Source organism: Tasmannia lanceolata, unplaced genomic scaffold, assembly GCF_043159265.1.
Source record: "Tasmannia lanceolata isolate RefF3 unplaced genomic scaffold, GAP_Taslan_0.1 ptg000015l, whole genome shotgun sequence".
NCBI lineage: Eukaryota > Viridiplantae > Streptophyta > Magnoliopsida > Canellales > Winteraceae > Tasmannia > Tasmannia lanceolata.
This window is the reverse complement of record NW_027518692.1, coordinates 24,969,089-24,994,265: the sequence shown is the minus strand read 5'-3', so window position 1 is coordinate 24,994,265 and position 25,177 is coordinate 24,969,089. Positions and strand designations below refer to the sequence as shown.

At 38.5% G+C, this 25,177-nt stretch overlaps 1 protein-coding gene across 1 annotated transcript; it reads right to left on the bottom strand.

The window, feature by feature from the left end:
* Positions 1–1,451: 1,451 nt before the first annotated feature.
* LOC143845658 (DDT domain-containing protein DDR4-like) lies at positions 1,452–24,826 on the bottom strand. Its single transcript, XM_077354051.1, has 12 exons — positions 24,320–24,826; positions 24,095–24,205; positions 20,087–20,173; positions 19,965–20,002; positions 19,801–19,882; positions 19,278–19,384; positions 18,945–19,101; positions 15,130–15,222; positions 14,788–14,911; positions 3,395–3,437; positions 3,070–3,258; positions 1,452–2,949 (listed from the first exon to the last, which is right to left on the bottom strand). The coding sequence occupies exons 1-12, from the start codon at positions 24,611–24,613 to the stop codon at positions 2,217–2,219; spliced, it is 2,058 nt and encodes a 685-aa protein (XP_077210166.1). The 5' UTR covers positions 24,614–24,826; the 3' UTR covers positions 1,452–2,216.
* Between the last annotated feature and the right edge of the window lie 351 nt (positions 24,827–25,177).

Sequence of the window (25,177 nt, the reverse complement as noted above, 5' to 3'; positions counted from 1 at the left end):
ATCCGTGCATGAGTTTGAGCAGAGTTGGCAGGAACCACCCTATGGCAGCATGGTGCACTAAGATATGCAAATGGTTTTGGAAATAAATGACTCAATGGATGAGTGTGGTTCGTGTCGTTGAAGAAGGAAAGACATCAGACTCGGAAACGCACACATAAAAGCTATACATTAATAATCCAAGCCAGAACTGGTAAGTTGACACGTGGAGATTAGTCTTTGAGACCCATAAACCTTCAGGCAGTCCATAGACCCATAAACCTTCATCATACCAGACCTCTTGAAGTTCAGCACGGCAAGAGTTTATTACACTAAGATTTCCAATTCACATCTATTATTTGAGATCATCTGCCAAATATTGAAAGAGACCAACATCACCACTGGAGGACTGGTAAAATGAACAGTTAACTTGGCCCTCCTGTAAAAACATTTCCAGATTCTCCAAACAATGAATATCCCATCCTTCTCTTATTCCCTGCGGCATTGTTCTTGTTTACCAGTTGCCTTCATTTCCAGAGGAAGTGCAGAGGGCTTCTTCTGTCCATTTCAGCCCATCAAAATTAGTTCCTGATGCAATTTTCTGCAACAAAAATAATGGCATAAAACAAGTGTGCTTGAGATCTATCAGCTGATAATAAAAAAACCAGGGTCCCAATTGATCATTTGGTTGTTGCACCCCCAAAGTTCTGCCACCCATTGAGCCAACTTGGGAGCATTTGCTGATCCATTATAGACAGTAACGAGAATGTGGCACTAGTTCAGAATCCCAGAAGCCTATTTGAGCATCCCACCCTAAGTTTTGGAGAGGATTCAACCTGGACCAAGACCGCAAGAACTTCCAAACCAAACAAAACTAAGCGTCTTTGCACTTCTGTTGCCAAGTCATGGAATTAAATGGCCGAATGAGCTGATCCATAAAGAATTTTTTGCCTCTTTTTACTTGCTTTGTATCCGAAGAGATCAGGTTAATTAGGAATGATGCTATCAAATCACAAGAAGGCTCCATCCTGCAAGACAAAGCTTAGTACTCTGCAGTCTTCTTCAAAACTCCCTATGTTCCACTCAATAAACGATTCAGTTATCTTTTTAATTGTAGACTTGCTTTATCACTACAAATGTGACATGGACATCAGAGAACATATTAGATTATTAAAATAGATGTATACTCGAATAGGCCGAAGTTTCGAAGGTTTAATCCATTCAAGTAACAACCAAAGAAAGTTAAACACGGGTTCCCAACAGAATGGTCCACTAACAAATTTGAAACAAGGGTTGGGCCACGAGGATCAAACTAAATTCATGTGTAAGCTGTAGAATAGGAAAATCTGAAGTAGCAACATTTGATAGAACAAAGCACAAGATTATGTAATGTTTCGGAAAAGAAGCGATCCTAAGCCAAATTGTTCAAGTCAGGCAATCCACAGCAATTCGAGTTGAGAACAATCTCGATCGTGTGATAAAGAATGCCCTCTTATGAAGTGGTAAGAGAGTATTAGAATAGTAATACATTGAAAAAGTTCCAATTGGTATAATAGAAATACATTGAAACAGTTCCAATTGGTATACCTATTTTCTGCCATCGCAGTCTAACAGGATGATGGAAATTTGAAAATGCAAAGCTACACAAATCTAAGAATGTGGTTAATCTCTAAGAAATGAAATGCAGTTTACCTCAGGAGAGACTCTGCCTCTATTACAAGATTACAACAATAAAAGCAGCAGTTGGATCTCATCATTCTGCCAACCAAATGCTTTTAGGAGATAGATAATACACAGCGCCCCTGGAATGAAACCGAGGGATTTGAAATCAAAGCCCACAAATTTATCTTACTATATCAGCCTCATAGGGGTATTCTACACTGGATAAGTTGAACAAAGAACAAGCCATCGGAAATCCCTACAACTTTCCATCTGGTAATAGACTGCTCAGGGCGCTAAGATATAGGGGGAATGGCTACCTATCTACAAATTCCCAAGCATAATTTCCACCTTCTTGAAACTGCTGGATAGATAACATTGGAGCAGTTGCTAGCATAGACCATGTGAAGGTACTCAATAACCCGTTCATGCACTTCCAAAATTTTGAATGATTTTACGCTGTCCATAGAAAGAGGACAACCATCACTTGGGAAACCAGATAGTCTTCAAGACAATCTGGATATATGGAAAGGTAGCAACTAGTAAGCAAGAATATTCACTTCTCAAGTAAGGCCAAAAACTTAATCTGTGTCTTCATCATTCATTATACTGTTAGGCCCATCATCAAAGCCGGTCCCCGGCGCAAGCTCATTCAGGTCAAGAAATCGTGGTTTTCGTACACCATCACCTTCTTGACCTGGGGTATTTGCTTTCTGAAGTGATTGGCTTTGCTCTTTTTCAACAGTCTCAACATAGTCTGGACCCTGTTGGTGATCTTTTATTTCATGGTTTTCTTCATCATCCTGAGATAATTGACTTCCTACTGAGTATTCCACGTTATTGCTTGCATCTGAATGGACATCGGATGCGTTGGATTTATTGTGTTTCACTGAGTCAGCTTCTGAGTCTGATAGCTCATATTGACGGTAATCAATATGGTTGCGAGTAGCCCTCTTACTCCGTCGGAGACCTGACTGGAGTTCACCAACAGATCTCAATTTAGTTCCTCTCCTACTGCGACTTGGAAGTTTCTTTGACCTGTGTGGCTCGTCACTATCGTCACTTATACTCAAAGAGTCTTCCTCCTCTTCCTCTTCTTCCTCATCTTCCACATTGTCCTCATCCCCGTGGTACTCCTCATCACCCTCAGAGCTGCTGGACACCTTTCTCTGTTTTCGGCTTCTCAGATATTCATCATCATATACTGCTTCTCCCACTATATCATCGTCACTGTCAAAGTTTCCCTCGTTATCTGAAACAGCTTCAACGAACTCTCTCTCTGAATACCTTTGCGGCCTTTGCCTCCGCCGATCGCTTCATATTAGGTTTTAGTATTCAGTGAGTAGAGTTGTCATTAAAAAAAGTGACTATAGATGGGAGAAATTTTGGACAAATAAGTCAATTGGAAAGGAAACAGAAAGATATAAAACATACCTGCGGTCTAGAGGTCCAGATTTATGCTCTCCATCAGTTTCGTCATAATCTGTGGACTTTGGAGACATGGTATCATTGGAGACTTGTTGAATGACTTGTGACGGACCATTACATTTACCATTACTAGAAGCCTCGGGCTTAGGAATGACTTCTCTTTTAACAACAGGTTCAGGAGAGGCTTGTCTTTTCCTAAAAGAAACAGAGATTAGAGAATAAAGTTGCTGCCACAGCAATGATATAGTGGCATAAAAGAAAATGGTGGTTCTATCCAACAAGACATTAAGTGAGTGAACTATCCTACAACCCAAAGTGATGAAATCCTTACTTGGTTATTTTTATAGCCTCATTGATTGACCGATCATAATCATCTGCGAAATTGTTTCACATAAACATCAGTAACTAAATGCCACACAGGTAAGACAATCAAGAGAAAGTAAAACCAAAACTATATCAAGAGTATGCTAAAGAATAAGGCATATGCAATACCTAAGCATATGAAGGGTATTTACACGCACATTACAGCCAAAGCACATTCTGTTCTTTCAAAGAGTCTATTGCACCAATATGTGCCATAAGTTAATTGTCTATCCAGCACTACCGCGTTGACCATATGCCGACACTTACAGTAAGAAGATTCTGGTAACCAGGAGAAAAAACATCCTCAACAAATCATTGAAATATAAGAAAACTAGGAAAATATCGTATTCAGACAATCAACTTCTTGCGAAAGAGGGGAATGTGATTGGTTGATCACTGCCCCTTATGTATAGAATCGGGGGAGTCAATTGACCATCTTTTCATCCACTGCAAAGTGGCCAGATCGGTATGGAGTGGGATCTTATCTAGATTTTGTACAACGTGGGTTTTTCCATCCAAGCTATCTGATTTGATGGAGGGGTGGGCGGCGGCCCCGTGGAGGAAAAAGGGAAAGGTGCTTTGGAATTCATGCCTTATGGGTTCTATGGAAAGAAAGGAATTCAAGGGTGTTTGATGGGGTGGCTAAATCTCCTCATTTCTTTGCTTGTTAAAACAATTGCCATGGTCATTGGGTGGGTTAGTTAGAAGCCTTCCTCTATTCAGATTTACTTCGGCTTATGAATTATGGGAGGGTTGGAGAGAGGTGTGTTCCAGTGTAGAGTGTCGAGCAGCAATTACCCAATAATGGGAGGCTCCAGTGGAGGGCATGTTCAAGTTGAATTTCGATGGATCTAGCATGGGAAATCCCGGACCAGCCGGAATTGGGGGGGTCCTAAGGGACTCAAGCAGTGCCACTATATGGTCATTCTCAGGGCCGGCAGGTTCGGCAGATGCTACTGAGGCAGAAGTGAGGGCTGCCCATCAAGGCCTAAAATGTTTAAGTCTGAACTTTTGGACAAGACGGTCGTGGAAGGTGACTCTATTAACGTCGTTCGGTGGTTAAGAGGATCGGTTGCCCTCCTTGGAGATTTGCTCATTTCTTTGATGAAATTCAAGAGAGTGAGCGCATCATCTATCATTTTCAATCATATTAGGCGATCGTCTAATAGTGTGGCGGATGGCCTCGCTCGTCAAGGAGTGGGGAAGTCGGTTTTAGAAACTTTTGACTTCCTTCCCCCATGAATGTTTGGTCTTATCTTATCTTTTTTTCCTTTGTATTTATCTCATGTACCCCGGAGTTGACCATCTCGGTCCTCTCCCTTTTCTATGAATGAAATTGCAACCCTTAAAAAAAAAACAAAGAAAGAAACTTACCCCCAATCTAAGGACTTAGAGCAAGTAGAAGCTTATCCCCAATCTGACACCTGTTTGTGGATGATGTGTTTGCTCTATTCTAAAATGGTTTCAAGTGGTTTCCTGCCTAAGGATGACTGCATGTAAAAGCTAGACAGTAGAGTTAAATGTTGATGTGACTCAACTGTCATCTCTTACAAAGATTTTGGGGTGCAAATCCAATCTACCTACTGAACTTGTCACAAACTCTATATGAGAATTAGCTGTAGAAAGTATAAGAAAAGGTTGACGACATTGAAAAAGAGCTAGCTATCTTTTGAGGGGAGAATTACGCAAATCAAAATAGCTCTATTAAACCATGTACCACTTCATGACATTATTCAATATTCCCCGAACGGCAAAAATATTTAGAAAAACTTCAAGGGGACTTCTGTTGGGAACGGAGAGTGATTAGAAAACTCATGAAGTGGACGTGAGTGTGCAAACAGGAGAGACCTAGGATATTGATAATCTGAAGTTAAAAACAAGGCTTAGAGAGTGGCTAGAGGTATTTGACGAAGAAAAAAATGTTCAGACGAAGATTATTGGGGTCAACTATGGGGTAGGATGGCGTGGTGGATTTGCAAAGACCAATTCAGAGACAGTGGCTTTGGTGCATGTGGGTTCATTAGTGTATCTTGTCTTATGTTTTTGTTGAGGGCTAACTTTAGAGTAGATGGAGAGGGATTTACCTCTAGGCCTTCCATCACAAAGCCTATATATGTTAGTGATCCATAGAGAGTTTTGGTTGGGGGAGTATTGCTTTAGAGGAGAAGGGAGGGCAGTTTGGGATTTGATTTGAGAAGGAAGTCCAAATAGGAAGAGTTTAATTATAGATTTTACAAGGCTGTTAGATAGTTCTTTGTGTACCTAATAAGCCCAATTAGAGAATTTGGATTCATTACCCTAAAGGTTATTTTCTGGCAGTATTTTTTTTTTTTGCCTCAACTATAGCTATTGACAGCCCTACATCTCCATAGAGTTGTGTTTGGGACACCCCTGCTCCACCACAAATACAAGCTTTCTGTCGGACAATGATCAAAGGGAAGATCAACACGTCATATGCTGAAAAAGAAAGAACAAAAAAAATTTACTTGCAACTACAATAAAAAAAAAAGGGCAGCCCAGTGCACGAGGCTCCCGCCATTGCGGGGTCTGGGGAGGGCTAGATGCACGCAGTCTTATCCTTGCTTTGCAGAGAGGCTGTTTCCGTGACTCGAACCCGTGACCACCAGGTCACAATGGAGCAACCTTACCGTTGCAAGTACAATGCATATTGTAATTTTGCTGTCTCAATTTTGGCAAGCAACTTATGCTTTGGAACTGAATGGGCACTTCCGAATATGATGATGAATCTATCGAGAGGATGATCAAAAGGTTTATTTGGTGATAATGGAGGGGTCCTTTGGAGACTAAGCCCATAGGTTGTCTTAGATACTTGATTTCAAAGAAACGAGAAATCTTTAAAGGAGTGCATAGATTGATCATTGTTTTATGATCGGATATTAAGCCATCCATTATCAAGTGGGCATTGGTGAGGAAAACATTATGGGGCGTCTCGATCAGAGATGTATTTCATGATTAGAGGTTAATATCATCGAGCACAACATAGAAGTTCTCTACTAACCAATTACTCATCTTAAAAAAAACTTAGTCAAACACTTTGATTAGGGGAGTTCATTATTCGGTTATAACCGAATAACCGAACCGAACCGAACCGAATTGGTTTGTTCGGTTCGGTTTGATTTGATTTTTTTCCCTTTTCAGTTCGGTTTCGGTTATTTATTCTTTTTGGAAATTCGGTTAATTTCGGTTCAGGTTCGGTTATCTCAACAACAAAAAATCGGTTAACCGAATAACCGAAATTATGGATAAAAACCATTATTTTTCCAAAAAAAAGTGTTATATGGGCACTCTGTAGGATGATCAAAATCGTCCATTTGATTGATCACAACTTAATTAGGTTGTGCTCAAAAAATCATTTCGATAGGATGATCCTAGCCCTCCGATCCAAACCGACATTTTACTTTTTTCCCTCTTTTTCTCCCACTATTCGGTTATAACCGAATTTTTAATCGGTTCAGTTTTTAGAAATTTCGGTTCGGTTTCAGTTATCGAAATTTGATAACCGAAATTATTTCGGTTATCAAATTTCGGTCTATTCGATTCGGTTATAACCGAACGAACACCCCTAACTTTGATGGGAGAAGAAGACACCTCAAATGTGATTGCATAGGCGGAAATCAAAATGTTCAAATTTAATGATCATTCAAACTCTTTAAAACTTGTGCATTAAGCTAAAATAAGCATACATATATTGTGGGACGCACACATTGTACACCATCACACATCCGACTACACGGCCCCGAAATAATGGACACTCAACTAAAGTGGGCCCAACATGTAACAGGCGCCCATAAAAAGCCTTCCAAAGACCTTATTGTGGGACCCACACATGGAACCAATGTTTTGAAAATCGGAATCGAATCTTAAATCGTAATAGGGGTCGAATTGTATCGGATCGTAAATTGTAAGATTCATTCAGAAATATACATGCTCAAGCTCAGATAAGCTTATCTGAGCTCGTGCTAAAAAACTCATGTGGGCCCACATTTTGATCTGCCCAATTTTTCCCTCTACAAACAGAAGGGTTAGGATGATCCTAACCACCTGATTTTTTGTAGACACCATATCTATGAAAGGGCCTTTCAAATGAATGCTTTGGATCACCCCAAAAATGTGGGCCCACATGAGTTTATGAGCTCGAGCTCAATTAAGCTTATCTAAAACACTTTCCTCCTATTGTGTGTGTGTGTGTCCATTTTTGTCCTCCACAAATGGAGGGGTTAGGATGATCCTATGGAGCTGATTTTTGGTACACCCCCCATCTATGTAAGGGACTTTCAAATGAATGCTTTGGATCATCCTAACAAAGTGGGCCCCCATGTGATTGGGCAAGCTAGCTCACCATAAGTTTGGTGAGCTTAAGCTCACCAACAGTTTCCTCTATATATATATATATATATATATATATATATATATATATATATATATATATATATATATAAATGAGGAAAGTGTTCCTAAGCTATAGCTTATCTAAGCTTATGTAAACTATAGCTCAAAAACACATGTGGCCCCACATTTTTTGGGGGATCCAAAGCATTCATTTGAAAGGCCCTTCCATGGATAGGGTGTGTACCAAATATCAGCCCTATAAGATCATCCTAACCCAATCAAAGGTGGAGCGGAAAATGGACAGACACTGTGTGTCCATGTTTCTGCCCATTTTTTCCCTCAACAGATGGCAGGGTTAAGATGATCGTATAGGGCTGATTTTTGGTACACACTCTATCCATGGAAGGGGCTTCCAAATGAATGCTTTGGATCCCCAAAAAATGTGGGGCCACATGTGTTTTTGAGCTATAGCTTAGATAAGCTTATCTATGCAATAGCTTAGGAACACCTCTCTCTCTCTCTCTCTCTCTCTCTCTCTCTCTCTCTCTCTCTCTCTCTCTCTCTCTATATATATATATATATATATATATATATATATATATGAGGAAAGTGTTCCTAAGCTATAGCTTATCTAAGCTTATGTAAACTATAGCTCAAAAACACATGTGGCCCCACATTTTTTGGGGGATCCGAAGCATTCATTTGGAAGGCCCTTCCATGGATAGCGTGTGTACCAAAAATCAGCCCTATAGGATCATCCTAACCCAATCAAAGGTGGAGTGGAAAATGGACAAACAATGTGTGTCCATGTTTCTGCCCATTTTTTCCCTCAACAGATGGCAGGGTTAGGATGATCCTATAGGGCTGATTTTTGGTACCCACCCTATCCATGGAAGGGCCTTCCGAATGAATGCTTTGGATCCCCGAAAATGTGAGGCCACATGTGTTTTTGAGCTATAGCTTAGATAAGCTTATCTAAGCTATAGCTTAGGAACACTCTCTCTCTCTCTCTCTCTCTCTCTCTCTCTCTCTCTCTATATATATATATATATATATATATATATATATATATATATATATATATATATATATATATATATATATATATATGAGAAAAGTGTTGGTGCGCTCAAGCGCACGCCCAAAATGGTGCGCTCAAGTTGTTAAAGCGTTTCCTGTTGGTTCCTGTATGTGGGATGACCCAAACATTTAGCGCAATAGGAAACGTTTTAAACAACTTGAGCGCACCATTTGGGCGTGCGCTCGAGCGCACCAACACTGCTCTCTCTCTCTCTCTCTCTCTCTCTCTCTCTCTCTCTATATATATATATATATATATATATAGAGAGAGAGATATATATATATATATATATATATATATATAGAGAGAGAGAGAGAACGGTTTCTACACACAAGTGTAGATAAGTTATCTACACACTAGCTTAAACTACAGTTGTTTGGGTGATCCAAACCATTCATTTGATTGGCCCTCACATAGATAGGGTGTCCACAAAAAATCATCTCCATAGGATCATCCCAACACTATCATTTGTGGAGGTAAAATGGACGTGTATAAACCTTGACAAATCTGTCCATTTTTTGCCTCCACGTTTCGAAGGGTTAGGATGATCCTATGAAGCTGATTTTTTGGGCACACCCTATCTATGTGAGGGCCCATCAAATGAATGCTTTGGGTCACCCAAAAAATGTGGGCCCCCATTGTATTTTAAGGTAGTGTGTTGATAACTTATCTACACTTGTGTGTGTGTGTGGGTGGGGGCGAGATTTCACCTATTCATTCCATAGGACCTCACATAAATAGGGTGTTCCTAAGAAACCACCTCCATACAATTATCCTACCCATTCGATCTATAGCAGCCTAGTTTGTAGCCGTCCATTCTAACTTCACAAATCATAACCCTAACCGTAACCCATAAACCTAACCCTAACTATAACCTATAGAACTAATGGGTTGGATGAGTCAACCAACTATGGGAGATGGTGTATTTAGAAGGCTGCTCAGGTTGCACGATACCTCAGAAAGTGACCGTACTCGGTCGAGTAGATAAGCTTATCTACTCGGTCGAGCTAAAAACAGTGAGGGCCCACATTGTTTGGGTGATCCAAACCATTCATTTGAAAGGCCCTTACCTACATAGGGTGTCCACAAAAAAATCAGATCCATAGGATCAGCCTAACCCATGCAAATGTGGAGGGAAAAATGGACAGACACAGTTTGTCCACAAATCTGCCCATTTTTTCCTCCACTGTTGGATGGGATAGGATGATCATATGGGGTTGATTTTTTGTGGACACCCTATCTAGGTAAGGGCCTTTCAAATGAATGGTTTGGATCACCCAAAAAATGTGGGCCCCCACTGTTTTTAATCGACCGAGGATGCTCACTTTTCCTATATATATAAAGTGTTTCTGAGCGATACCTCAGCTATCTGAGCAAGCTAATATAAATAGCGTAGGTAGCTATGTTGTTTGGGTTATGTTAGATATTGGTTCTGTAGGAGTTAGCATAGATAGGGTATTTGTAGGAAATCATCTCTATAGGATCATGCTGACGCTTGATTGTGGAGGTTTAAAATGGACGGCTATAAAATGGGTGCATTTTGTGCCTGTGTAGATCAAATGGTTAGGATGATCCTCTGGAGATGATTTCTTAGGTGCAGCTTATCTATGTTAGGTTTTATGGAATGAATGATTTAGATGAGTCAAACAGCATGGGTGATGTGCTATTTATAGTGGCTTGCTTAGATAAGCTATCTGAGGTATCCCTCAGAAACTTTGCCCCTATATATATATATATGTGTGTGTGTGTGTGTGAGCTCGAGCTCGGATAGCTTATCTGAGCTCGAGCATCAAAAACTCATGTGGGCCCATATTTTTGGCGTGATCCAAAGCATTCATTTGAAAGGCCCTTACATGGATAGGGTGTGTACCAAAAATCAGGACCATAGGATCATCCTAACCCATCCATGTGTGGAGGGAAAAATGGACAGACACTGTTTCTCCACAGATCTGCCCATTTTTTCCCTCCACAGATGGAAGGGTTAGGATGATCTTATGGACCTGATTTTTTGTAGGCACCCTATCCATGTAAGGGCCTTTCAATGAATGGTTTGGATCACACCAAAAATGTGGGCCCACATGAGTTTTTGAGCTCGAGCTCAGATAAGCTTATCTGAGCACGAGCTCAGAAACTCTCTCTCTCTCTCTCTCTCTCTCTCTCTCTCTCTCTCTATATATATATATATATATATATATATATATATATATATATATATATATATATATATATATATATATATGTGGGTTTACTGTTCCTGTGCTCAGGCTTAGATAAGCTTATCTGCGAGTGCAGAAACAGGGTGGGACCACTTTGTTGGGGTGATCTAAAGCATTCATTTGGATGGCCCTATCATAGATAGGGTGTCCACAAAAAATCAGCTCCATTGGATCATCCTAACCCTTCCATTTGTGGAGGGGGGAAATGGGCAGATTTGTGGACAAACATTGTCTGTCCATTTTCCCCTCCAATATTGGATGGGTTAGGATGATCCTATGGAACTGATTTTTGGTACAAACCCTATCTATGGAAGGTCCTTCCAAATGGATGCTTTGGATCACCCCATAAATGTGGGCCCACATGATTTATCAGCACTCGAGCGCAGATAAGCCATCTGCGCTCGAGCTCATAAACCTTTTTCCCTATATATATATATATATATATATATATATATATATAGAGAGAGAGAGAGAGAGTTAAGTGAAGCTACACATAAGTGTAGCTAACTTAGTTACACCGACGGCTTAAAATACAGTGGGCCCACATTGTTTGGGTGATCCAAACCATTCATTTGATAGGCCCTCACAATGATAGGGTGTGCCCAAAAAATCAACTCCATTGGATGATTCCAACCCTTCAAACTGTGGAGGCAAAAATGGACAGAGTTGTGAAGGTTTTTACACGTCCATTTTTGCGTCCACAAATTGTAGGGTTGAGATGATCCTATGGAGCTGATTTTTTGGGGACACCCTATCTATGTGAGGGCCTATCAAATGAATCGTTTGCATCACCCAAACAATGTGGGGCCCACTGTATTTTAAGCCGTCGGTGTAGCTAAGTTAGCTACACGTATGTGTAGCTACACTTTTCTCATATATATATATATATATATATATATATATATATATATATATATATATATATATATATATATATATATATATATATATATATATATATATATATATTTCGTCATTGTCATATGCCTTTACTTATTCTTGGTAGTTTTTTTCCGTAATTGTCAGACAGGTACCTGTGTCTGTACTTTTCGTATGTAGATTATGATTTTACCCTCACACATAGATAGTATGTACAGATATGTGGGGAGGGCAAAAAAGGTAAAAATCATCCACACTGACGTGTTAAATGGACAATAATTCTCCCTTTTCTCTTCTGCCATATATATATATATATATATATATATATATAGAGAGAGAGAGAGAGAGAGCAATGATAGATACAACGGAGCCCTTGCATAAAGAGCCGCAAAAGGGCTCTTCATTGGATCCACGTCATTTTCAGTTACATTTTAAAATCGGTTGAAAAAGTAAAATCAGTTACATTTGATGACGTGGATCCAATCAATAGCCCTTTTTGGCTCTTTGTGAAACACAAACATTTCGGTCTCAGTACAAAATTTCGACTGAAAACTTGTACAATCACGGAAACATTTCCGTACGAAATCACGGCCGAAATAGAAGCAAAGATTCTTTACTAATGGTTTTTCGTTTTTGCCTTTTTTATAAATATCTTAAAGGAATCCAATGGTTTTTTCTCTTTTCACGAATGGAGTCGATTTTTGTCTCTCAAAATGTCTTTGGATTTTTCTCCGAAAAGTTGCATGAACATTAATGAAATCCCAAAATTTCAGATGAAATCTTGAATTTTTCCGAATCCAAGTGGATTTCATTTCAGTACCAACCGAAACTGAAATATTGAACTTAACATAGAAAATCATCATCAAATCAAATACAAGCATAGAAGATCATCATCAAATCAAATACATATGGTTCTAGTTTGGTGCGATATGGCTCACGTTTATTATGGTTAAGATGGCTAGAAGATGACTGATTTGAATAATTATTTTTTTATATGGTGAGATGACTGGTTTGATAAAGACTGCAAATAGGTTCCTTTAAATAAATCACGGTAGCGACTTTAGGAATTTTAGTTTATTTATTTGCGAGAAATTTCATACGAAGGCAGCATCAAACCTAGGCTTTTATATGTAAAAGACATGAAGAGAGAGAAAATGGCACTTTTCTAGGCTATTGTTTTATTGAGACTACGAGACTTTACCCTATTTCTCAACCCTTTCTACATTATCTTCTTGTTGGACCCAGAGTTTTCTGTATTTATTCTTTTTATTTAATACTAATTTATGTTAAGGATAAATCAGGATACTCGTAATAATAATGTGAGGAGCAGCTGAAACAGTAACCAAGGCTTTGAAAGCTAGGAATGACAGGTGTAAATTATCTGAACTGAAGGAAAGTATGCTTCAGTACTTTGTTTTGCAAAACTTAGAATTCTGCAGATCCACTTGTTAATTCTAATTTTACTTATCTATTTCCTGGTAACAAAGGGAAGTATCTTTGGTCGTGGTTCTCTATGAATCTCTTCCCCTTGTGACAGAATCTAGTGAAGAATATTTTGCCACCCAATCTTTCATTTCAGGGCAGCAAATTTATGGGAAACCCCATGGCATTACTGCCGAAGAAGAGAACTATGAAACGATAATCACGAATTTCTGAGGACAGAAAACAAGAATCACCTAGAAAACAAGGCAAGACAATGACACTAACAGTAGAGACATGCAAAGTTAAAATGATGATAGGTGAGAAGAAAAAAAGGGAAAAAATGAAGAATCATGATAGCCAGGGATGATAGGACCATGGGAATAGATTAAAATGGAAAATGGAAAATGGAAATGCACAATCAAGATGAGTAGGTGAAGATGTCTTTCCATGCTGTCACAAATATTTCCGAAATTTTCAAAATATCGAGTTTTTATCGTGACATTTTGATAAAACGAAATAATCCCGAGATTTTAAAAATATGGCGATATTTTCATTTTTTTGTCATAAAATATCACGCTATTATCCCGTTATTTTTATTTTATATTTTTTTCTTAAATTTTATTTATTTATATATTTTTAATTTTTATCATTTTTTTCCTGATATAAACCCAAAAAAATAAAAAATAAATTAATATATCCTGATATTTTCCAAAGGATTCATTTAGCCGACCCCAACTAGTTTGGGCAAAGGCTTTGTTGAGTTGACTTGAGATATCCTGATATTTTCCCTTGCCGAGAAATTCCTGAGAATGATATTTGTGACATAGTTTCAATGAACTTTTATGCCATCACACCACCTACCTACGACATAACAGCACCGTATAAAGAGTGAGATTGTGCTATATCCATATGTTACGTGGGGTCGGGGATGTTTGTCATATAACATACCATACGCATTTACTTTATTTTCAAATACTCTAAAAGAAATATTACCAGATTGCTCTCATTAGTACAGTAAAAACCTATGTACAGTGGTAGTCGACAATCAGTAACACGATGGATACAGTATGAATCATGTAAAAACTGTACGAAACAGAATATTAAAGCCAATATTTAGTCCAGAAACAATGGGAAAAAATTGCAAACTTAAGATGAATAGTTTCCTCATTCTGTTTTTTTTTTCCAGAATGCTAATTTCCATAAGGTTAACAAAGAAATTGCAAACTTTAGATGGATAGCTTCCTCAGTCTATTTTTTTCCTTTTCCATAATGTCCACTTTTCATTCAGGTCATCTGCTAAAATGTTTTTTTTGTGAGAAAATAATGGCATCTAAAGCAGTGCTATTCGACAAAGTCAAATGCAGCCACAGATAAACTGATCCCATAAAAAAATTATAAATGCAATGCTCTTACCGAAAGTATAGGTGACAGGTTTTCTATCCCGAAGGGAACGTCCTGTGGGAAGCCCATCAGTACCGAAATAACTATCAAGAAGGATGGCTTCTCTGTGCTGTTTTTTCAGCAATTTCTCTTTCCTCTGCAAAAATAGTTCCCAGAAAATTAGCATCTAATCATTACAGAAAAATTAGCCATCAGTTGCAAAAGCCAACAAAACCAACAAAACTATGTGCATCCTCATACGTAATAAGGGGAAAAAAGAAAAAAGTATATATGATGTCCATAGAGACACAAATGTGAAGGACCAACTAAACACTATCAAATGCATAAATTTTGAGCCTGAAGACAGGGGAATACCTTGTGAATTTTTTCAACCTCCGGAAGAATGTCCATCTTTAATCTCTTCCCAAGTGTAGACTCTGTCCTATTTTTACTCAACAGAAGCTTCTCCTGGGAACAAATGGACAAGATCATACAAAACAAAATGAAAAATTGAAGAAGAAATAAAGCATAAAGAAAGAAATCTGGAAGCTGTGTTTGTCTCTAGAATGTTCAGCAAGTTTTAAAATGTAAACAGCGTAGCCCCGAAGGCGTATAAAAAATGTTCGTGAGGCGTAAATGTGATGCACCTTGCAGATAAAGCATATGCCTCATCAGATGAGACACGTATACACCATCTACGAGGATGCATAGACTCGAGGTGTAAACCTCACGTGACATGAACATTATGGAGATTATGATAGTCGTGGCCTAATAAAATAAACTCTTTTATTAAGCTATTTTTTCCTTTAAGCCTTAATAGTGCATAACTTGGTGAAACTCCTGTCTAGAGGAACTTCCCTTGAAGAGGCTAGATTTAAGAGAACTGCAAAGTCCCACCATGGAAACCTGTAGTGGTAGGACTTATCAGGTAAGGAACTCCTGTCTAGAGGTGATATAAGTGCGCCTAAATCTAGTTGACAAGGTGGATGGTATGGAAGGACCATTAGCACGAACTGAATTTATGAATCGCAAGATATATGCCACAAACATGGAAGTGATGATGACCAAGCGTGTGTTCATTGGGTAGACACGCTAGAAGAGTATTTTGTGAAGGACAACATGAATAATGACTAAATTATCAGAGCTACCAGGATGGCTTTGGTCGAGCATACTAGAGAATGGTGGATGATATGGGAGCAGAAACAAAACCTAATTCATTGGAATGACATGAGGGACCAGTTGTTAGAAAGATTTGTGCCGGAGACTCTTCAATGGTACAAAAGGCTACAATGCAAGAGGAATTGAGAGGAGAAGCCCAAGAAAGCCAAGACCGCTTACATGAGGATTCAGAAAACATGACGAAAGTATAGGGTGAAGCGAGCGTACAAGTGACAGGTCACTTCAGTCATCCAGATGCAGGCTTATGAGTGAAGATTGATTTCGGAAAAGTACTTGACATCAAGCGACAGACGAGAATTGCACTCGTCATCCAAAGTCAATTCCCATAGTATGTAGCCCGCTCATGTTAATTAAGGATCCAAGAAGCGACCTTCATCAAAAGGACAACACTTATTATCCAGCATGCCTTGAAGAGGCGAATCGTTTAGCAAACTCATTAGGAAGGCCTCACACAAAAACTAAAGCAAGAAAGGCAGATCCAACATGATACTTTTGTTGATATGCATTCAACGGAGTTGCTGCTAATATTGTTTGGACCCTGCAGAATTTCCTCTATTTAATCGAGAGTACAGGAACGAGCGTCTATAGATCTGAGTGAAAAGAAAAGAAAAAAGAATCAACGTTGTTTCTGCTTAAGGCATCACAGTACAAGGAGTATATTGAAGGCACACCTTATGATTATATTATTTCGGACCGACGAAATAATTGCCCAAAGCAACTTGTGCATTGAAAGCACCTAATTCATTGTAAAGGACAGTCGTTTGCGACATGAGCGAGGACCATATTTGACAAACTCACACTACTAACGCTGGCTACTATACTTGACAGGGTAAAATTTTTTAAGCGAGAGAGTATGATGGTGAACCTCCTAAGGTCCAAATTTTAGTTTTCAAGTGTCTTTTTAAGTCCCTTAAGTTATAGTAAGGGCACCATAGTCTTTTCCCGTCAAAATCACTTAGGGGCCATTTGGATATGCGGATTTTAGAATCCAGGTTTTTAGTTTGAAAACAGTGTAAAAGAGAGTTCATGATGAAGCTGTTGTATGCTGTACTGACATCGTTTCTTGGATTTTAAGTGAGAAATTCAGGTTTTAAAAATCTCTCCTACATCCTGAGTTTTCTAAAACCTGGAAATATGGGAGGATCTGCTCCTCTCTTGCTGACGGAAAGAAAGGCGAGAAGTCAAAAAAGAGTCAAAAACGACGACTGGTCCGCTTCTTCTCTTGTCTCTAAGCTACAATTTTGAAGAAATCCCGGATTCTAAAATCCGCGTATCCAAACAGCCCCTTAAAGTTTTTTGAGCTATGAGTGTTTTAAGTGGGGAGAGAGTAATTAAGTCACTAAAGGGTACCTTAGTCCAAAAGTGTTAAAAGTTTTGTTTTAAGGTTTTAGAACTTTCTAATTCTTTTCTTTTTCTTGTATATTGCAAGCCTTAGGCCCGTTGATGCTATGTTATGGATGAGTGAATAAAGATTTTGAAAGCTTCTTCTCTTGTGGAGATGTGATGTCTGCTTAGTCCCCTAGTCTGATGCCTAGGGTTCCCTTGGTGCGAAGCCTCAAGATTGTTAGTGTGATTCAAACACAATCTCTTTCTTCTTTGGTGAGATGCCAAAGCTTCTTTGGTGAGGTGACAAAGAAAACACTTAGTGGGATGTCTTTAGATAAATATCTTATTTCATTATTATTTGCTATCTCTATTTCTCCTATTTTCACTCTTTTTTTTTTTGGGTTTTCTCTTAAAAAACAATCAGCTCAGGAACCAAAAACATTCTTTATCATTGCCTAAACCTCAAAACCCCAATGTTTCTTCTTGTTTTACCCACCACAACTCATCCTAAACCCCGCATCCCTTAGTCTCGTCATGCACCTTCCCGACATATGTCTGCACCTTCCTAGCATACTTATGCACATTCTCAACATACGTATGCACCCTTCAAAACCTACCCAAATCCTATTAGAAATATTTTACCAATCTAATCACATATTTTAGGATCCACAACCCTAATTTTCACCCACCATTTTCACCCCTAACATTCCCTCCATAGATCCGTCATCCATCAAAATGACAAGATCAGATATCAACTATGACAAACTGAACATCAAACTAAAATCAGCATTCTACTACTTTTTAACTCCAACCATCAGACAATTGAAAAGCCCCGACTTAGGACCTTGAGTTAACAAAAAACTCCCACTTAGTTGTCAGTGGCTCTTCTTAAAACAACTTGTTTTGAACTTTCTTTGTAGAGTCCGTGAACAAAAATTCATAAGCAATACCGAGCCCTGCGCAATGAGCAACATAAGACCGAAACTAGAGATTGATTAAACCATCAAATAATAGCAGAATACCATGATATCTTATATCCCTTGACATTCAGGATAGCCACCGCTTTGCAATCTGGACAAACAAATTGAACAACCTCTCAAACCATCTTGATTTCTGTTTCCCCAAACATAAACATATTCGAGGGCTGAACTTTTTCGTTTCGAAAAATAAAGCAACATATTCAAGGAATCTGTTGCATTAGAAATTTCAAGTAGCTTATGCATAAACAAGGTTCCAAGAGTGAAACATTACAGATCTCCCATAGCCCCATGTCAAAAGCATAAACTGAATATGTAGATTAACAGTTGGAAAATAGAACCCCAAAAACAAGTTTCTAAAACTATTTGTTTGGTAACTTTTCTACAGTGGCTACTACATATTGCTGGAAGTATTAGTGTTTATGATGCCACTTTCAGTGTCGCTTCAAAAGCTTAAGGTAGGCCATGACACACCATTCGAGATTTCACGGTGGAGTGTGGTCAGAAGCATCCAGCACACGAATACGCATACCCCGAAATATTTTGTGTAAGACTTTACATGTTCATTGAATATAATTATAATCCTATTTAAATTTCCTTACAAAGGAAAATGCAGCAGTGTATCACTACCAACAGTTGATCAGTTCAACCCTGGCAGGACAGGCATTTTAATACAATTTAAATAGAAAATACCAATAGAGAACTTACTGAAACTTCTTGGAATTCATCAAAATTGGTTGCAACTGTTTCCCATTGGCAAGATACTATAGGATGGGAAGGCATCCCCTTTCCCTTCATCTTCTTTACCTCAATTTTCTTAATTTCTCGGTACAGCCGATGGCCAATGATAGGATCATCTTCATACCTGCACAAAAGACAAACAGATGCATAAAGCAAATACTTCATACCACCGTACAAATTGAAAACCATGCAACAAAACTTTTTCATTGGACAGTCAGAGGCAATATCACATTTAAAGAAATTAAATGAAGTTCAAAAGTATATGGTGATCTGTTGAAGCCACAGACTTATTTTGGTTACCAGTACGAAGTTCCATGTGAATCACCCCCAATTCGTTCTTTACGAAATACTGAAGGATGCACCCCATGTTTTATGGAATCATCAATATAGCTTCGAATATCTTCTTGCTGTGGAACGAAACCAAGTTTGAGGACAAGGTAAGTGTTAAAAAGGTATCGAATGTCATTAATATCAATACCCGCTGCAACCCATGATACTATGAATGCAGGTTTAAAGACCTACTCACTCTGACAATGAACAAAGAAGATTGAAACAGTGCCTCTGATCCTCTTAAAGAGGATTCTATGTGAACCAGAGCACTAAGAAATATATACTGCAATGTATGGCTGAATGAAACATGAAAAGAAAAATACTACTTGGGAAAAAAATAATTTAACCAGATAACCAAGATAGAGTTAATAAAAAATTATCGATAAGCTGCCGAAGAAAAGAGTATTAAAGGATGATATTACCAAATGGAATGCCTAATAGCAACAAGAAAATGTTATGAAGGCAGGATAACTGTTTCCATCAATCACGGTACCTCAACACGTATGTCACATAGCGCTTTCAAGATCAGTACACGAGTATCAGGATCAAGAGTCTTGTATGTTTCAACCTCCGCTCTTGAAAAGTAATCATTACAAACATGTTAGTTTGAAAATTTGTTCCAAAGTTGATGGAGTCAGTGCATGCAAAAATACTAACCCATGTGATGCAACAATTGGGATCTCCCCATCTGCGACCTGCAATTATATATCAAGGTTAAGGAGCAAGATAACTGAAGGAGTTTGCCACTTTCAAGCTGCACCACTTCTAGAAACACATACCCAATGCCACCAATCCTTCAACTTTCTGCACAATACTGTCACCCAAGTGCCACGCCCCATTGCCATTCGGGTAACAGGAGGAATTGCCTGTGGACACATTAAAAAAAGGATTTAGTCAAATGACAAATAACAGTGATACTTCATACATATTATAAACTAAGTTATTTCAACACTGACATTTCCTAGCCAACAATGGTATAAAATTATAATTATCATCAGCACCATAGCTGTAGCAGTCACATTTTTCTTTTTGTTTCTGTTTCTTTCTTTATTTTTGAAGATAGCTCATGCCACTTGATAGTTCCAAAAGTGGGCGACTCAAAACAATGGAGAGACATGTTCCAGTTGAAAGATGAATGGTTAAATAACAGCATATGGATTGTTGGGAAAGGTAACATCTACTTCTGATCTGATAAGGGGTTCGGCAATTGCCCTCTTTTAGACCTTGTCTCCTACTATGTCTTTAGTTTAGATCTAAAACTCAAGGCGAAAGATGTCGAAGCAAAGGCGAAGGGGTGCTTTTTCTTCTTTTTATATAAAAAATATGGGGAAAATGCGAATGTTTCTGGCAACCTGTCCGTGCCAAATACGATGTCCTAAAAACTGAATCTCTGTCTGAGCAAAGCTGCATTTTTCCTGCTTCAAATACAATTCATGCTCACCCCTCATCTAACTTTCCTTATACTAGTGATAAGGTCCATTTTTTGTTTTTAGGGGCTGCAGCAGCTTTCAAGTCATTGATCAGGCTTTGGACCGGAATCGAAAGATTCTTGGCCAATGCTGACTGGCAAGGTATGTTTCCAGATGCTTGTGTCCGGAGATTGCCATGCATTGCCTCGGACCGCAACCCTCTTGTCTGGTACTTGGGAACTTTCTAACGTGAATAATACTCTCCCTTGAGAGTTATTAATATTATGAAAGCCACAATATTGAAGGTATCTTCCAAGAGTGACAAGCTGGTTTGGATTCCTAATACCTCAGGCCATTTCATACTTCATAGTAAGCTGTCGCAAAAAAATTTGGCCAAAGTTATATGGAGGGACTTCCAATGAAGGTTAGTTACATTCTCTAGAGAATCTTTGTTAGAACAATTCATGTGGATAGTAGGATTGATGATATGTTTATTCCAATTACTTCTAAATGTAATTGTTGTGAGGAGGCGGACAAAAAAGGCTTTGATCGTTTGTTTCCTGAGAGTGATTTAGCAAGAGATCTATGGAGTCATTCTGCTAATGTGTTAAATTGTCCCTCTTATTCAAAAGCAACCAATCATCGCAAGGTTCCTTCAATGATTTGAGCTATCAAAAAGGAGGAAAAATTCGACGTTGGGCTACAGAAGGTTTTTCCATTCCTTATCATCTGGAAATTTTGGAAGGAGAGCTGTAAACATCATATGGAAAATACTTTTAAAACTTCCAATATTATTGCTGAGCAATTACAACTTGGGGCAACACATTTGCAAGGTTTGTTTCTTCATCTTCAGAGTGCTCCTATTGGAAGTCCACGGTTCTTGGCGACTTGAGTATTATCCGAAGAAGATTATGACTTCTAAAATTTTAAAAGTTAATGGTTGAAACCAGAGAGATTGGAAATAAATTAAACATAGATCAGAGCATTTCAGGTGGTGGAAGTATCTTTAGAGATCATATGGGTAAGCTTTTCTTTTCTTTTTTCTCATTTTTATGAAGTTGGTACTAACTTGTAGGCTGAATGGAGAGACATTTTAGATGACATTAGATGTCTTAAGACCTTGAGTTTTGTTGAGATTTGGATTGAAGGTGGCAATGAGGTTTTGATTGAGATGATCAGCGCCAACAAGGAGCCTCCATAGTCTATAAGTTACTGCTCGCACGATTTGAAAGATCTCATTGATGAGGCTTTTCAAGCTAAGGATATAATATGCCTCACCCTTAATCAATGGTTGACAGAATGGAAAGAATCAATTACAAGAACTACAACAGGCAGAGGGAGACTCTAGACAATTTGATGGTGGACAGAAATTCTACTAATGTTATCATGCAAGCGAAGAGATCACATCCAAGACAATGAATGCTAGCCAATGCTGCTTTACAAATAGTTGATATTAGTAAAGAATTGAATCTCTCCTTTAAACATGATCCCAGAAGTGCAAATGACACGGCACATACTTTAGCAAGAGTTGGCTAATTAGATACCCTACTCTTTTCTGTATTGTGTAAATGATCTCTGGGTGTAGGGCCACCTAGACACTCTGCTTTATTTCCTTATTAGTAAGAATTTTATTACCATCTTCAGGGTAAAAAAAATCCAAGTATTACAAGAAGCCAGATGTATTGGTTCCAGCCTGCACTATAAAACTTAACTTTGAGTGCACATTGCAATCTAGCCTGGGTAAGGAGAAGTGCACAAATACGAAGAAGGTGGAATAGTTCTACAATATATTGATGATTATCTAGTAATGATGCTCCTCATGAAGCTGAGAATTTCAATGTGAATGAGTTACTCCATTAGAGAAATGAAAACATGATTTAGTCAGTGTGTTTATAGGGGAGGGGGCATACTTTTAAATTTCCACCGAAACTGAAAGAAAAAACACCGATAAAAGATTGCCGTAGAGATGAATGATTTATTTTAGTTTGGTCAATTGAAGGCAGGGTATTCTCAAACATAATATATATCAAGAGTCAAGACACACATATGTATATCTAAAGATATGAATGAACCTACAGTTTGAAAATGTATTATCTAGATTGTACGTGACTGTCTTGATAATTTAAATCATATAGCACTGGGATCTCGTTGTTGTATGATGACCACCTTCAAAAGGTGTTAATCTCTCTAACAATGATTTGGCCATTCTCTATCTTCTAGTTAAGTTTTTTATTTTGCTTGATCAAGAAAGAGGTATTCTCAAACATAATGGGGCCGTCCTCCACAGGGATAGAAATGCATAGATAAGCTAGTCTGGGGATTTGCTATCCTAATTGGATGATTTTATCTTGAAATTATCTTGCCCACCGTTCAACAATTTTGTTCAAGCAATATTTTATCAAAGAACAAAGTTCAAAGTCAACGGAGTATAAAAAGTCTATCCAAGGATAAAATATCCCCCGACTTGCTATCTCCGTGGAGAAAATCCTCTCAAGACACACATATGTATGTACATATATAAAAAGACACGCCTAGAGTTCTAGAAGATGATATCTTGATTGTAAATGAATGTCTTAAAAATTTGGACTCGCATAGCAATGGTCTAAAAAGTTGACACGAGATAGTGTGAGGCTTCAAAAGAAAGTTTGAAAAAAAAAAAAAAATACTTTGAAGTACACTATAAAATTTTGTATAGTATCCAATCCTGCTATCCCAGCACAAAAAATCCATTCGTAACAAAAATCCACCTTCCAGATAGTCTTTATTTACCAAATGGAAAAAAATCATTTAAAATCAAGCACAGACCAGTATTACCTTAATGAAAACAAAATGTATATAAATGAACCAAGACCGAACAAAGAATAACCCATCAAGCTAGTAAGAACTAAGAACTAAGAACAACCTTTGACCAATTGCCTACCAAAGTTAAAGACTTTTACACTCTGGAGAAGGAGTTCTAATTCTCCAAAGGCTACTAATATTGGCACTACCATGTTTTGATAATTGCGCTAAATCGTCTTGTCTTTTATTATTTAAACAGCTATCAAAGGTTATTAGAGTTCCCAAAAAGCTGTCAGAGGTCAATTAAAAAAGAAAAGACAAGCTGAGTTTCTGTAATCATTAAAACAAGGCAGTGACAATATCAGTAACCTTCTCTGAAATGCTCCAAACATTGTTCAAATAATTGCAACATTCAAAGAACCCGTTAAGGTGCATTGGAAAATAAATTTACAATCATTTTACACATGCTTTCACACTTTTACCCATGTTTTGAGACTTCTTTACCAAAACAAGTGTAAAATTTATTTTCCAATGCACCTTAACCAGTGCCCTAGTTAGCAAAACCCTAAAAATTAAGAAACTTTCAACTAAACCAACCTTTAAAAGAGGTATGTGTATGTCATCCAAGGTGCTATTTGGCATGATCAACGCGGTCTCAAGCTCTTCCGCCGAGAATTCAATCTTTATATTTAACAGAGGTCTAAAAACCTACACAAAATCAAACAAACAACAACAACAACAAACCCTAAGAGATCATGATTCATGAACACACAGTAACATCACAAAACCAAATATAAAAAAATTCGATCGGCAAAAACTCACGTGTAAGAAGTTAAGAACAGAAGCGAGCTCCCACATAGATCGGAGTGACCACCGGGAAAGCTGAGAAGGAGGCGGAGACTGAATTAACGGCGTGATTATCTTACTGTATTGCAGTGGAGGCTCGCCGGTGCCGGAACGGCGATCTACGGCGGTGGCCGGAGCGGCGGAGTAGAGGCGAGAGGGGGTGCGGGAAGTACAAGCCCTAGAGAGACGATCTTTACGTTTTGGCCGTTGATCTTCGGAGGAAGAAGCCTCAGGGTGGATCGGAGAGGGAGAGATTGTTTCGGAGGCCATGGGATCGGATCTGATGGATGAGATTTTTTTTGGGAGTGAATTAGGAGGAAGATCGAAGGGAGATGGGGGATCTGGTGGTGGAGAAAGAGGGGAATTTGGAGGATTTGGATTTTAGGGTTGGATGAGATGGGTGAGAGAAAGGGGAGAGGTTTAGAGGAGAAAAAGATGGGGAAGAAGTGAGTAAAAACATCATGGAATGTGGGGAGAGAGAGAGAGAGAGAGAGGGCGAAGTAGAAAAAAGCTGAGGGGAAGTGGGAAAGGAGAGACAATACACGGAAGGCCTCTCTCGTATTGTGTATGTCAGAGAGAGAGAGAGAGAGAGAGATGAAAAGTGTTCTTTCTTGGGAGGAAAGATCGGAAGACACGCTTGTGTCGGGGTTGTCCCTGACAGTCTTCTTCGTATCGCCAGCTGTGCGGAATGAGGATATGTTTGTCAATTTGTAAAAAGATGAAGGTATTTTGTTCTAAAAGAATATATCTGTGAAAGCTGGCGGTAGAAATAGTTTGGGATATGACTTGTACGGAGTTTTTATATATATGATGAAAGCACTCAGGGTCTCGTAT

Bases quoted from the DNA above. Each gene is read 5' to 3' on its own strand.
- LOC143845658 (XM_077354051.1), bottom strand. From the start codon at position 24,613: ATGGCCTCCGAAACAATCTCTCCCTCTCCGATCCACCCTGAGGCTTCT. The intron at 19,102-19,277 runs GTAACCAAAATA...TCTTTTGTGCAG, and splicing joins TCACATGGAACTTCGTACTG to GTATGAAGATGATCCTATCA. The intron at 3,259-3,394 runs GTAAGGATTTCA...TGTTTCTTTTAG, and splicing joins GAGGCTATAAAAATAACCAA to GAAAAGACAAGCCTCTCCTG.